Consider the following 16,137-nt stretch of genomic DNA (forward strand, 5'->3'; position numbering starts at 1 on the left):
GCCTGCGTGAAGGCCGATTCCTCTTGCACCTTAACATCCAAGAGGTAGTGCTTGGAGAAAGTATATAAGGAGCACCAGGCTGCCACTCAGCAAATCTCAGAGATAAAAACCAAATCTCCGCCTACGAGACTGCCTGTGCTCTAGTGGAATATGCCCTAACTTGCCTAGGCAATGGAACATCTGCATCCACATAGGCAGCAGTGATGACCCTCTTTAACTCAAGGCGCTAATGTCACATGCGACGCCGGTTCCCCTTGTCTTCCTCTACCATGGAGAACAAACAGATCAGTCTTCCTCAAGGAGCAAGTAACCTTCAAGTACCACTGCCACACATGGAGAGACTATAAAGGCATCTGAACGAATTCGGAGATATTCTAGAGCACAGATGTCTCTTATTACATTCAAGACCCACTGGTCTGTTGTGATTTGGGCCCATCTGTGATAAAAGTGAGATAGATGTCTGCCTAGCTCCAGAACCGGAAGGTAGGCTCCTGCTCATTCACTGCGAAGATTGAGATGTTCCGGTCCCAGAGCCCACGTCCTTATTTGGCTTCTTAGGCCGAAAGGGCTGAGATCTTCCAAAGGCACATGATTTCTGATTTGCTGCATCTCTGTAAGGGCGAAAATGATGGAAGTCCCTAGAGTAGCCTCTCGCCCAAAAAGAACGCAATGCCTCTTTCTTGTCCTCTGGCAATTGCAGAATCTTGGATTCACCCCATCTATTTCCCAAAGAAGAGCGAACCCTTAAAGGGTAACCTTGTCAAATCTGACTTAGATATCGTATCTGTTGATGAGTTCAGCAGCCACAGTAGGTGTCTTGCCATTATCATGGAAGCTAAACCTTTAACAGCTATACGAAACAAGTCACAGCTCGCATCCACTAAAAATGCAGCTCCTGGCTCCATCGGCAGCCTGTTATCGGCTCCTTGAGCCTCCTGAGAGAGACGTAAATCTGCTTGGGCAATTAAGCAGCAGCAAGAAGCTATTTGCAAATTCATTGCCATCTCTTCAAATGCCTGCTTGAGGATAGCCTCAATCCTTCTATCCTGGGCATCTTTCAGAGCTCTTCCCTCTTCAACTGGGATAGTGGTTTGCTTGGTGACGGCGCACACCAGGGCATCAGCCTTCAGGAACCGCAACTGCTCCCTTGTCTTTGGATCCGGGCTACAGGCCTGCCAAAGAACGTCCACCTTTAAAATTCGCTTCAGGGGCGTTCTACTCTAGGTCAGTAAACTCCTGCAACGGTTCTGGAAAGAAATAGAAAGCTTTGCGCAATGTGACCAAGATAGAATCTTTCTTCTGGACTCCCACAGCGTCACTCCTATCTACTCCAAGTGTTTTTAGGGTCTGAGTCAACAGACCTGCCAACTCGCCCTTGTGAAAGAAATGGAGTAGAGTCTATGTGGATCCATATCAGGCGGCATTTCACCCTCTTCTAGAGATGTGGAATCCATATCACCCCAGGAATCATCTAACAATTCATGATCCTCATCCTCCTCTAACTCACCAGGGACAGCCTCTTTATAGCGCTTGCCCAACTTAGACACCAGCTTACGGGGCTGCATAGCCTCTGCTGGACACCCTTTTCAGAAAAGCCTGTAACTTCTGGGAAAAACTCCACCCAGGAGGCGGCAGCTGGATCCATAAGACCAAACATGGCGCTCTTCAAGCCCTCCCCCCAGGAATGTCCCTCCTATCGTGAACAAGGGGGGAGGGGAACTGTCCATTGCATTGTCTCCTGTGCCCTCCTCAGAGACACACACTGGTAGGGGAGATGCCCCACAGCAGCAAAATCCTTGGGAAACAAATCGCCTTGAGCCTCCAGACAGCGCTGGCACAGGTGAAGAGACGGCTGGATAGCCACACAAATAGAAAAATGCTTAGTCTTTTTAGACCCTGGAACTATTATCTGTCATCTAACAGCTACTCTCCTGCCCACGTGGCCTCCTGCACACACCCCAATGCACACACGGATGTACTCGCGCAATTACACACTCAAGTCTAGGTAAAGGGCTTGCTTGATAACACACACACACACACGTGTGTGTGCCAACTCTAGGCAACGGCCCCACTGTGCATGTTCAAGCCTGTGGGAAAAAACCCCATCTGCTGCAGCCTAATTGTGTGTCGCAGTGACCTAGTCGCCCTCCATGTGGACGTCTGAGAGGACCTGCGATGCCATAACTGCTGACCCTTGCCATAGAAACTTCGTCGCCTGCCTCCACTGACTCAACGGGTGTGTATGGAGAGGTTTTAACGCTGAGGGGGATAAAATGTCCCGGTAGGGAAAGAGGATCCCTATCACCTCCCTTCCTTCTTTTACCTGAGCTCAGCCCTCCCCAGCTGAAAGTACGATTGGGCCAGGGGCTACGATGGGGAGGCACAAGTCTTCACTGCTGAGCTCCCACATGCTTCAGACAGACAATCACTTTCGGGTTTTGTTTTTTTCTAAGAGCCTAAACCTGGTGAGGCTCAACTGAGGGAGGGACTAGCCTGGTGTAACCTCAGGAGCTGAATCTTTTTTTTATTTACAACACAGGCAGGCCCCATTAGGGAGATGCAAGTCCACCATCTGCTGGAGATGGAGAATACAGGCTGATGCCTGGGCAGGACTATATGTCGGTGACATCAATGAATCAGTTTTCTCCGTCTTCACCTGCTGGTAGGCGTGAGTAACCCACCTGTGTGCTAGCCTGCCTGAGTGCAGAGGAAAGGCCTATTAGACGGGAAAGTAACTTACTTGTCTTGCATGTCCATCTGGCATTTTCAGCTTCAGGTTTATCTTATTATCCAGGTCTTTGACTAGCTGATGCAGTGTTTCATTCTGGCGGACACTGGTGATGGAGGAGCAGTCTGGTGCACGAGATTCCCCAGCAGCGTTTCCCACCTTACTCTCAACTGCAACGCCCCTGGCAAAAGAAACAGACCAAAATAAAACAGAGCTACCAAGTAACTGCAGGCCACACAAGGAGCAATTTTTAAACTGGCCACTTTGCTGCAAAGTCAATGTCTATGTCCCCTCTGCCCCACCCCCATGGATTCTGCACCAAATTCCAAAGTACAGGCCTACTCGCTCTTTGAAAATTCCTCGGGGTACAAAGTGCCCATGGATACTGCAGCTGCTTTTTCTGCAGTTAAGATTTTTCATGGGAACCAACGCAAATTTGAAAATGCAATCAATGTACGTATTTTCCAATCTCACCAAAAGCACACGTGAGCGAACAGCGCATGCGCTTTCAGAAGGAACAAGGGCAGGGGATTTTCAGCCAGCCAGTTTGCACAGGTAAATCGCTATTTACCCCAAGAAAAGGCTTTTTTTATTTTTATATCCCGCGGCACGTGCAGCACATCACCTCGGTTTACAGCAAACAATAATGCAGCAACAGGCTTTACAATAAAATATTAAATGGAGCAAAACAATTAGCATGCTTAACAGTTAACTTAGCAAATAAATATCATTGACGTAAGAGTAACGAGGGCTTTGAAAATTGCATTTTCATTCAGTATTAAAGCATAGGAAAATTGATTCTTCCCTGCTAATTTTCGTTCCTGCAGTACCACAGATCAGTCCAGACTCCTGGGTTTTGCCTCCCCTCCAGCAGATTGAGACAGGGAAAGTTCTACTGACACCGACACTTAACCCAAGGTGCCACCTGCAGTCCCTCAGTATTAATCTGTACCCAAGCCAGAAATGGAAAAACCATATCAACAGCTTCTAGAATTAACCCCTTTGAACGAGCAGAGGGAGGAGGAGAACCTTAATTGAAAAACTGTGCCCACACCAAACCTAGTGTAGGACTAACGAAATAAAATCTGTGCCATTCTTCAGAGTAATTAGACAAGTGGACTCTCCTAATCTCCCTTTCCTCCAATGGGTGGGACTCTGGACTGATCTGTGGTACTACAGGAACGAAATTTAGCAGGTAAGAACCAATTTTCCTTTCCCCAGCTGATGCCGACTCAGAAAATCCGCTTGGACATTGTCCGTGCCCACTATGTGGAAGAGACTGGCATCGGTGGTGACGCCCAGGCTCACACCCCATCTTAACTTGTCTGGCAGGAGCCACCAGGAAAGACAGAGGGGGAGAGAAAGGTGAAACTGCTCCGACGACGGGCCCCAGCGAGACAGCAAATCCGACTTCAGAGGACGCGTATGAGCAAACGCCCACGGAACCAGCTCCAAAGTGGAAGCCATAGACCCGAGAACTTGCAAGTAATCCCGCTTTTTCTGCAATCTACGAACTTGAGCTTGCAGCTTGAAAACCCGCTCCTCTGGGAGGAATACCTTTCCCCACTCTCGTATCGAACCGCGCCCCCAGAAATTCCAAGCTCTGGGAGGGGATGACTCCACCCCAAGGACCACGAGCACCAAAGGACCAAGTCTACTGCCTGGCGACAGAGGATTTCAGACTTTGCTCGAATCAACCAGTCCAAGTGGGGGGGGGGGGGGGGGCGGACGACCAGTATCCCTGCCCTCCGGAGAGCTGCAGCCACCACGACCATTATTTTGGTAAAGATCCTGGGTGCGGTCGCCAGACCAAAAAACTGAAAATGATCTCCCAAAACCATGAATCTCCGATAGCGCTGATGATCGGGCCGAACCCCTATGTAGAGGTACGCCTCTGTCAAATCTAGAGATGCCAGATACTGCCCCCTGTGTGCACTGCAGCAATCACCAACCGCAGGGTTTCCATTCGGAACTGAGGAACCTTTAAGCCACGCTCATCTTTTTTAAATCGAGGATCAGACAGAACATGCCCTCCTTTTTGGAAACTATGAAATAAATGGAATAACGCCCCGACCCCCGCTCCTCTAGGGGGACAGGAACAATGGCTCCCAATTTGCACAAGTGACACACTGTCTTCTCTTACTGCCAATTCCATTGCTTTGTATGCACACAGGGAAACAAAAAAAAAATCGATCTTTTAGCGGCCAAGCAAAAGCGTAACCTGATTTATCATGCTTAAGACCACTGGTCGGATGTGATCTTGGTCCACTCCTTGAATAACAGAGCCAGCTGGCCCCCAATCACTGACTCTGGTACCACAGGCTGCTCTCTACACCTGGTCTTCAATGAAACTAAATGACATGGGGACGGACAAAGATCTAAACATCTACCTCCTAGTGGAAAGGCGAGATAGGGGAGCAATGCTAGAGGCATTCAAATATCTCAAAAGTTTCCATGCACAGGGGAAGCCTCCTTCAACAGAAAGGAGACCCTAGAACAAGTGGGGTCATGGGAATATTTCTTTACAGATAGGGTGGTGGATGTACGGAACGGCCTCGCGATGGACACAACACAGTATCTAAGAAAGCATGGGACAAGCACAGAAGATCTCTAAGGAAATGATGAGCATTATAATGCTAAATTAATTAGACAGATGGACAGACTGGATGGGCCATATGGTCTTTTTCTGCTGTCATGTTTCTATTATAGGAATTACCCAAGTCCTCGGTTTTCTGGAGGTAGGAAGTATGTTGGAAGCTCTTCCAGGGAAGGGATTGTGGGGTAGGCTTTAGCACAGTCTGGTCTCCTGGGCCACATTATATCCTGTCGATTCTGTTAACAAAAGGAAAACATTAAACATGTTGTATCAAACCAAATGCAAAAGCAGCCAACTTAAGCCAGAAACATCAAGACAGGCTCAGGAAAGCCCCATGCTGCAATGAATGCAAAGCTGGTCTTAATCAAAGAAACCTTTTCCCAGTTTATTTTAAAAATTGAAATCGGGATGAAAATCAGTATAAATGTATTTACTTAGTGCTTACTTTGATCAGAGGATAAAGGCTATGGTGAAGGAGACTTCCAACAAGATCTTTGTTTCTTCTTACTGGAGCCCCCTGCCTCCTTGTGATTCCAGCTGGATTCAAAGTGACTTCTACCAGGGCCAAGGTATCACAGGCTTTTATTTACTTTATCACTCCCACCAACCCCTCCCACCCCCAATGTGGCTCCAGCCACCACACCAAGCGTCTTTGGAGCCAGGGTCACTGACTGCAGTACTTGATCATCACGAGCTACAACAAGGGTCCAACAGCAGCTGCTTACAGCTTTCTAACACATGAAGAAGGGTCCAATATTGCCACTGCTGACATCACTGTATCATTAAATTACAGTTAGTGCTGTTCAGTGAACCCCCCCAACAGTGAAATTCTAAATTATCAACAATCATCTAATCCCTCCCTAAAAAAAGAAAAACTGAAAGTGAGCAGTTCCTATATCTACAAGTCATGGCGGCTTCTTGGGCATCTAGAGCAGGCTTCCCAAATCTGTCCTGGGGACCCCTCAGATGCCACTTCCTCTCCTGCACATGCACTTTGCTTATCCCGAGACCCTGCCTAATCTTGGGGATGCCATGCTCTAGACCTATTCTCTCACAAATCTGAGGACACTGGCTTGGGTCACTTTTTTTTGTTCCTGGAGCCATTATTCTTCCTTAATTCAGCTTTACGTGGCCTGCTTCGCGCACACCCGTGCAAATATGTGCCCAAATCACCACTGAATGTGCTTGCCTGGTATTGACTCCTGAGGCTGCCTGCTGTTCCAGCTCTGCCTGCACTCCCCATGATTGCTGACACCATCTAGGGGCGCGGGTAAAAGCTTGAGCGCGACGCAGGACGTGGATTATTCATCTTATTGTGGTTGCCTCGTGTTGACTTCTGAGGCTGCCTGCTGTCCCAGCCTTGTCAGCTCTGCCGCACTCCTCGGGACAACCACCACATTGCCCGTGATTGCTAGCACCTCCCCCTGCTGACATCACATAAGGGCATGGGTAAAAGCACGAGTGTGATGCTGGAGGGGGCATGGCCCTTTGGTTGCCCCTTCGTGCACCCCCTGACTTTACTTGAACAATGGGGAGAACGCCTGAGTTTTTCTACCACGCAGTAAGTGACAGAATGGCTGTTTTATGTCAAAATAAGAGAGAGACAATTCTATATCGTGGAAGACAATGTGTTTAATCTTTTCCATTATCAAAGAAAATACCAATTATTAATGACTTATTAGCAGAGTTTTCCCCCAACAATTTGTTGTATGACCAAGACTTGGCTGAAGGACTCTGATTTAGTTTTAGTTAATCAAATTTCTCAAGAATTATATGGTATTTTTTTCTATTTCTAGATTAAGGCGTAAAGGTGGTGGATTGATGCAAAGAAAAATCTTAGACTACAATGAATTCAAGTTGATACTGCCCCTCCCTTTGAAGCAGGGCTATTTAAAAATAATCAGTTCCAGCTAGGTCTAGTATATTGCACCCCCCCCGTTTGCTGGATCATAACAGTTCTCCATTAGTTGAGTTTTTGGTGAATAACACAGCGGCAGATATTCCAGCAGACATATCAGGTGTTGATAGCAGACCACACACTGGCATGCGAGTCTTTCCTTGACACTTTAGGATTTGATCAGGTAATTGATAAGCCCACACATAAAGCCGGACAAATGCTGGATTTCATTTTTGTTAATCAGGAATTAGTGCATAATTCTGTCTCATTATACAAACCTGTTCCTTGGTCAGACCATTATCTTATTCATTCGACCTTATGTTTTAAAAATAATTTTAAGGCCCCTAATAATGTCTTTTGAAAATTAGAAGGACGATGTTTTAGTATATAATTTTAGGAAGTATGAGGTACTTAGATTTTATTTTCAATGTTTATTGGATGTTTTTGATATAATTTTAATTAACATTATTTAGAGATGAGAAATTAAGTGTTAGGAGCAAACGTATTATTTATTTATGTCTTGCTGTAAAAACTGTTATGATGGTACACAATACTCGTAAATAAATAAAGATTTCAGACCTATTAGTACGGAAGAATTATTAGAACCTTCCTGATGTCCTTGAAAAGTTAGATTTAGATAACATTGGTACGGAAGTGACCTCATGGACAGGAGCAAATTCGACACTTGCTGATAAATTGATCCCAGTTATAAATAAGCACGTTTGTATTATGAAAAAGATGGACGCCCCATGGTATATTCAGGATTTAAGGGATTTACAGAGAGTACTGAGGAAAAAAAAAAAAGAGAGTTTGGCGAACAAATCCTTTACCCCAAAATTTAAGTATGTATCGAGCCCTCCTTACTAAATTTAGAACTCAAACTAACGTTAAAACGCGATTATTAATCCAAAAAGATTCAAGACAAAATTTAATCCGTATACAAACCCGATTAAATCCATTAATACACAAAGGGGAACTGACCGTGGCTTTGAGCAGTAATGATTTTGCTAAGTTCTTTAAAGAGAAAGTACAGCTACTATTGGATAATATTCCCAGGGACTCATATCAAAGAATTACCTTACAAGACACAGTGGGTCCAAAGTGGCCTGTATCTGAGACCGTTTCCTCTATTGAAGTTGAAGCCATTATTCAAAAGATGAATCCGGCTATTCATTTATTAGATGCCATTCCGATAAAAGCTTTAAAAACAGTCACTCATATTGTGTCTAGGCCAATCGCAGAGACTGTAAATTTGTCCTTGAAGAGGGAATACCGGATTCTTTAAAATGTGAAGTAGTCAAGCCAATTTTAAAGAGCAGAAATTCCAATCATAATGTTTTAAGTAATTACAGCCCTCTCTCTAATTTACAGTTTCTGGCAAAAATTATTGAGAAGGTTGTGCAATTGCAATTAGCTGAATTTTAGAAGGTAATTTATTATACCCATCACCATTTGGTTTTAGAAAGTTTTTCAGTACTGAAACGCTTTTATTAGTCTTAACTGATACAGTTCTTATAGGCATGGATTCTGGTCAGTTGTATTTATTAATTTTATTAGATATTTCAGCAGCTTTTGACACTTCAAAAAGTACAGCGATCCCCATAGGGAAAGCATGTCCTCTATCTGCTGGAGAGAAAGAAATACTAAAGGGCTGAGGTCACTATAGGGGTGTCTCTAGAGTGACATCTACTGGCAGGGGAGCATAATCAACTGTTCCTAAGTCCATCTGGCTTCACACTAGGAAAAAATAGACTGCAAACCTCAGAGACCTTGGAGAGTAAGAAAAATATACATAGATCGCCAAATTGAACTGGTAAAACATTACAAGTGCTACAAACATACCACGAATGTGTCTGGTTCACGGCCCCAGACCTGCATGATGGATCGTAGTACCAGTGGCGAGTGAGCATCATCATTATGATCACTTTGGTTTGCGGGAAGATCCAGATTCACCGATGACATACCAGAAATCGACGAGTCTTCCCCAAACTGAAAATGGATAGCAGAGGTCAAGGACAATGATCTATGAAGATATTTCATCCTGGTATGAACATCCTTCACACTGACAGAGTCCCTAAAGTGTTATTTTTCTCTCTTCTTTAGTATTTAAGCTAAAATGCACAACAATATTTAGATTTTGATACAAAATATAATCCCATGAAAAATTTAAATCCTATTGTAGACTATGCCTCAGCTTTAATTTTATCAATAGGTCACTACAGGCAAAAATATGGGATGCCAATATTCTACAGCATAAGATTGGACAAGATGTGTCTTGTCCTAGGTTAGACAACTCAGCCCATACATAGGAAAACTGGTTCTTACCTGCTAATTTTCGTTCCTGTAGTACCACAGATCAGTCCAGACTCCTGGGTTTTGCCTCCCTGCCAGTAGATGGAGACAGAGAAAGTTTCATGGCACACTGGGTTATGTACAGTGTCCATCTTCAGTCCCTCAGTACTGACCTGTACCCAAGCCAAGACGACAGCAACAATCTTAAATTTCTAAGCAAACTCGTTCCCCTCCAATGAATCAGAAGAAGGTGAAGTTGCAAAAAAGACAATGTAAAACATGTTTCTCAAATTTAAACATAAGTGATCAGCTTTGAAAGACCTCCAACAACTCGCATTATATACAAAGCAACAGTATGAGCAGCAGACTCTCCCCCCAATAAATGGGTGGGTCTCTGGACTGATCTGTGGTACTACAGGAACGAAAATTAGCAGGTAAGAACCAATTTTCCTTTCCCTGAAAGTACCCAGATCAGTCCAGACTCCTGGGATGTACCTAAGCATGCCTTAACTCGGGTGGGACCTGGAGAGTTCCACTCGTAGAACACTAACTAAAGCACATGGAAGGCAGATCCCCCACATCCAGGTGATAATGCCTAGCAAAAGCATGCAACAACTTCCCAATAGCCGCCCAGCAAATTTCATGTGGAGATGCATCTTGTGACTTATCCCAGGAAGTCGCCTGAGAACGCGTCAAGTGCGCCACTAAACCTCCCCTGGAAGCAGGCACCCTTTAGAAATGTACCGTATTTTCTGGCGTATAAGACGACTATTTAACCCCTGAAAATCTTCTCAAAAGTCGGGGGTCGTCTTATACGCCGGATGTAGTCTTAAAGGGCGAATATTTGCCGGTGTATAGGACGGTGTAAAGCTCGCTGGGTAGGGCGACGGGAGCCATTTGTGGAGCGCTGAGCTCTGTGCTGCGAGGACGGAGCAAGCAGCTTCAGATCATCTCACCCCACCCCTCCTTGTTTCGTTCTGCTCTGCAAGGGAAGGCGGCGTGCCTTCGCTTGAGTCACTCCCTCCCCCCCACTGGACGCTGTAAAAAAAAGTTCATTCTCCGCTCCCTCGCTCCCCGATTGGCCGGTGCTGAGCAAAAGGGGCAGGGAGCGGAGAATGAACTTTTTTTTACAGCGTCCGGTGGGGGGGAGGGAGTGACTCAAGCGAAGGCACACTGCCTGATTGGCCGGCGCTGGGCAATCCGAATTTGGCGGCATGGAATTTTCAGAACTTCAGAAATTAAATTTTTACAGTCCTCGCTAAAAAAAAAAAAAAAAAAAAAAAAAAGTTCATTCTCCGCTCCCTCGCTCCCTGATTGGCCGGTGCTGGGCAAAAGGGGCTTGCTGCGGCAAGCCCCTTTTGCCCAGCACCGGCCAATTGGGCAGCACGCCTTCGCTCCTCGAGTCACTCCCTCCTGCTAAAAATGTTGGAATGCGTTGGAAGAGGGGTTAAGTCTTATACGGCGAGTATATCCCAAACTCTATATTTTAACTGAAAAAGTTGGGGGTCGTCTTATACGCCCAGTCGTCTTATACGCCGGAAAATACGGTAAGTCAACTCAATCGCTTCCTTCAGCCTCTGCATAACTGTAGCCTTAGACAACTTATTTCCCTTCTTTGGCCCACTCCACAGTACAAAGAAGTGATCTGATCTACGGAAATCATAAGTGACCTTTAGATACCTAAAAAATGCATGCCTCCAATCTAAGAGTCAAAGCTCCCCTGTTGAGGCGTAGAGGAATCCAAATTCATAAAAGCTGGAAGTTCTACTGTCTAACTAAGATGGAACGCCAAGACTACTTCAGGCAGAAAAGAAGGCACCATGCATAAAGATACCCCCCGAATCAGACATGGGTAGGAAGGGATCTCGTCATGACAGCACCTGGAGCTCCAAAATTCTCCTGGCTGAATAGCCACTAAGAAAATCACTTTAAGAATCAAGTCTTTAACCATAGCTCTCTTTAGTGGTTCAAACCAAGCCTCACAATCCTCTAAGGACTAGATTCAGATTCCAAGATGAACAAGTGTTCCGCACCTGAGGACGCAAGTTCTTAGCTCCCTGAAGGAAACGTATAACATCCAGACGTGCGGACAGAGGATACCCTTGCATCTTACCCCGGAGACAACCCAGTGTCGCCAGTTGGACTCTTAGAGAATTATAGGCCAGTTTCTTGACCAGAACCTTTCTGTAGAAAAGCCAAAATATGCAACACCATAGCCTGAACAGACTGAGGGTGCACTCTATTAACAGCAGACCAGGACTTGAAGATCCTCCAAATCTGCACATATGTCAAGGATGTAGAAGATTGCCTAGCCTGCAATAAGGTGGAAATAACCACTTCGGAATATCCCCTCCATCTTAGACATCTCCTCTCAGAAGTGAAGCCATAAGACAGAACTGAGCCACCTGACCCAAAAATACTTGGCCCTGTTGGAAAAAATTCAACCAATGTCTGAACCCTCAGGGGCCTGTCTGTTGATCAGTTCTGGGAAGCATGGTCGATGTGGCCATTCTGGAGCTACCAGGATCATGTTGCCCAGAAGTTTCTCTAACCGTCATAATCCCTTGTCAACCAGAGGCCACAGGAGGGAAGACAAAGAAGAATCCCTCGGGTCCATGGCAACAGCAGAGCTCAGATTCCTTTGTACCATGTTCTGTTCAGGGGCTGTAAAACCGCGACACCTTGGTGTTCTTTGGTTGGGATATCCCATCTTCCATGAATGAGACATATCGCTGCCTCCGACAGCTCCCATTCCCTGGGGTCTAACTTTATCCGACTGATAAAGTCCACCTGAATGTCGTTCACTCCGGCGATGTGAGACATGGCCAGCCGCTCCAAGTGCTGCGCTTCCCAGAGTATCAACTCCGGGGCCTCTTGAGCCACTGCCTGATTTTTTATTCCGCCTTGATGGTTGATGTAGTCCATTGTTGCCACATTGTCCGATAGGATCCGTACTCTTATGGCCACGTAACCTTGGCAGACAGGCAAACAATACAAAATGCACCGCTCTCATCTTAAACAGATTGATAGGCCATGAGGCTTCCTGTTTCAACCACTGGCCTTGCACCTGACCTTGCCACACTGCCCTCCCATCCGGAGACTCTTGCATTGGTGGTGACTAGTATCCAATTAGGAATCTCCAATTCGACACCATGCTCGAGATTGGTGCAAGTAAGCCACCATGAAAGACTGTCCCTGGCTTCCCTCTCTAATGGAAGAGGAAGATGAAACTCTTCCAATAACGGATTACAGCGGGAGAGAAGAGCCCCCTGCAGAAGCCACATATGGGCGAACGCCCAATGCATTAATTCCAATGTCGATGCCATAGAACCCAGGACTTGTAAATAGTCCCAGACCCTGAGCTCCCATATACTCCAGAGTTTGTAAGAGAACTAAATGGCTCGTTGCTAGGTTCACCAACCGTCCTAGAGACTTCAAGCACATCAATTCCTTTTGTACCAATTGTTGACAGAGGTCATCTGATTTTGCATGAATGAGCCAGTCATCCAGATATGGATATACCAACATACCCTCCTTTTACAATGCGGCTGCCCTCACCACCGTCACCTTGATGAAGGTACATGGAGCCATCACCAGTCGAAGGGACAGGCTCGAAACAAAAAATGTTCCCTTAGGACCATGAAACTCCAGAATATTTGGTGCTCCGGCCTGATGGCTATGAGCAGATATGCTTCTATCAAGGCGAGAGATGCCAAGAAGATGCGTACTGTCACTATGTCAGACCGCAAAGTTGGACCTCAGAATTTACCTTCTTTAAATTCAATATCTCTTGAATTGGATACAGAGGGATAAGAAACTGGGCATTTAACCTAAAATTGACCTCTGACCACACTAAACATGTTCTGAGCCAACAAACTCAGCAAGACATCTCTGTGAAAAAAAGAAAAAAAAAAAACTGAGCATAGTCCGAAGAGGCTCTCAATCATATGCAATGTCTCCCTCTTCTAGAGGTAAGAAAGCCAATTCCCCATCGGAATCCTCTGATGTCTCATGATCCACACCCCCTTGAACATTACAAGGGACAACCTCCTTGCAGCATTTGCCCACCGTGACTGAAAGGCCCAAGCACGCGATCCCTACATAGTAGGTTGCTTCGCCTTTGCTGGGTGCCCCTGCAGAAAGATCTGCAGGCCCTGGAAACACTCCACTCAGGAGGATGGATGGATGGATCTATACCGGAGTCCATAAGTCCAAACTTGCTCTCTCCAACTTCTTTCTCGGGGAAGCTTCTGCCCTCAGGAACAAGGGAGGAGAAGAACAGACTATTGCCTCGCCTCCCACTCCACTCCCTTCCAGAGACACCATAGATGTCCCAACATGGGTAAAAGCTGTAGTAGTCAAATCGCTTTGAGCTTCTAAATAGTGCTGACACAAATGGAGAGAGAGCGAGGACTAAATTGCTATCAAATGGCAAAGCCTCACAGAAAGCAAGGACCCCTTTGTCCCAGGCGCCTAGATCTCCTAAACTTCTGCTCTAGGTGGCCTTCTGTGCGCACACCAATGCCATCTGGGCATACATGCATTCCCCTCCAGGACACGCACAAATACGTGAAGACTAGATTGTGGTCATACACACACAAATACATATGCAAATACGCACTCGTATAGGCCATGGTTGTACGCGCACAAGTACGCTCTCAAGTCTAGGTTGCAGATTTAAGCACACAGGTTCCTGCACATGCAACCGCCACATGGCAAGAATGCGCACACACGCCTACGCACGCAGGAAAAGAACCGCTGCCGTGGCCTACCACATGGCTAAGCAAAGCCTGCCTGCACCTTCAGCGTGTTTAGGCCCGGATCCGTTTAATGCTCGGCACTGAAAATCATTGGCCTGAAGAGCTTCTCAACAGATTAGGCCTCTTGACCGGCTGAGAATCCATGGAGACTGGGGCCAAGAGGCAGCACTGCCCACTGCCTGTTCCAGTAAACTAGCATTGCTCATAAGCAAATTAAAATTGGCAGGAGACCTCTACCAGAACCAGAGGCGACTCCTCGGTGCAAGCACCTCTGCAGGACAGGGAACCACCGGTGATAGTTTAAGAGGGAATTCCCCTGCCTCTCCTGCCGATGCTGCTAGGGAATCGAAAATGGCTGCCGTTTCTGCGCAGAGGGGAAAAGCCTCAGCCCTAGACCCAGTCACCTGCAAGGCTTGTTCTACCAGTGCGGTCATACTCGACACAGACTCCTGAACGCCATGCCACTTTTGCCGCACGCACACACTATTTCTCCCCGCACCAGCGGCACTGCAGGGGAACAGTCCCTCAGCACCACAGAGCCAACACCCGGTCTTCTCCACAGGCAGAGAAGCTCTGAAAAACCCCATCACTGAGCTCCCCGAGCTGCTGAGGTAGCTTCCCCTCCTGGAACCTTACTGCTGTACAGATTCCCCTAACTCGTTCCTTATTCTTTTTTTTTTTAACTATCAGAGAACAAATAAAGACACACAGAAACCAATAAGTTTCCTTAGGTGCAGAGATTCAGATTCCAGGAGTGCAGGCAACATGGCAGATCAGAAAAGAGCCAGAGCACTGGTTATATCCATCTCCTTTCACCAAACTTTAGCGACCCAGCCCAGGACAAACTGTATAAAAGGGACACTTCCCTGCCCCACTGGGCTTGCAGTGCAGAACTTCCAGCAGGTTCCACAGTTATCTCATGGGGGTGAGGGAAATGGACCACCAGAAATCCACCCTATGGACTTCCAAACCAAGCTATCAGAAGGGTCACCAACCCCTCTACTCATCTGCCTCAAAATAGGAGGGATGGCCCCTACCAGGACCTCACAGTCCTCTGGGAAGATCCAGTAATTTTGTCTTTTAATCTTTTTTTTCCAGACTGCAGGTTTTAACATCTATCATCTGCTGGATACAGAGTAATACTGAGGGACTGTAGGTGGCACACTGGGTTATGTACAGTGTCCATGAGACTGTCTCCATCTGCTGGCAGGGAGGCAAAGCCCAGGAGTCTGGACTGATCTGGGTACATACAGGGAACTGCTGGAGACAGAGAAATACTGAGGGACTGCAGGTGGCACACTGGATTATGTACAGTGTCTGTGAGACTCTCTCTGTCTCCATCTGCTGGCAGGGAAGCAAAACCCAGGAGTCTGGACCGATCTGGGTATGTACAGGGAAGCCCCATTTCAAAAAAGAAAGGGGTTGGGGAAGGGTGAGGATGTAGACCACAAACTTATCCAATAATTATACCAGGAAGACTGGCTCCACAACTATTGCTTAGAGTCCTGGGATTAACTATCCTACTGCATAATGTGTACTCCACACTCTGATCAGGAAACTAGATTATGCACACATGGCGAATGGCCAGGGGAGTAGGGAAGAGAGGGTGGAACTTCTAGGGAAATTCTGCTCAAAATATTTAAAATGCTGCATCTTTAAGTACTAACGATTTCTGTATTACATTTTAAATTAAAGACCATCATGTGTATTGTGTTATTTTGACCCAATATGAAATATGCAGAATATTAAGTTTTTGTGCGCAGAATTCCTCCAGGAACAACATTTCCTGAAATCTCTTCTTCATCTGGTGTGTGCAGGGGGCCAAACGGAGCTACGTATCTCTAGTAGGGTTACCATACATAGT

The 16,137-nt window shown here is 46.3% G+C and overlaps 1 protein-coding gene across 3 annotated transcripts in view; it reads right to left on the reverse strand.

Moving 5' to 3' along the window:
• Positions 1 to 16,137, reverse strand: part of TTC17 (tetratricopeptide repeat domain 17) — a 104,952-nt gene that overhangs the window by 67,291 nt on the left and 21,524 nt on the right. For all 3 annotated transcript variants that reach the window (XM_029582243.1, XM_029582242.1, XM_029582241.1), the window contains exons 11-13: positions 9,064 to 9,210; positions 5,445 to 5,560; positions 2,741 to 2,909 (exon numbers count right to left, since the gene is read on the reverse strand). In XM_029582243.1, coding sequence (XP_029438103.1) covers positions 2,741 to 2,909; positions 5,445 to 5,560; positions 9,064 to 9,210 — 432 coding nt within the window. The remainder of the gene's footprint in view (positions 1 to 2,740; positions 2,910 to 5,444; positions 5,561 to 9,063; positions 9,211 to 16,137) is intronic.

The sequence above is a fragment of the Rhinatrema bivittatum genome, chromosome 17 (assembly GCF_901001135.1).
Source record: "Rhinatrema bivittatum chromosome 17, aRhiBiv1.1, whole genome shotgun sequence".
In the NCBI taxonomy this organism is placed as follows: domain Eukaryota; kingdom Metazoa; phylum Chordata; class Amphibia; order Gymnophiona; family Rhinatrematidae; genus Rhinatrema; species Rhinatrema bivittatum.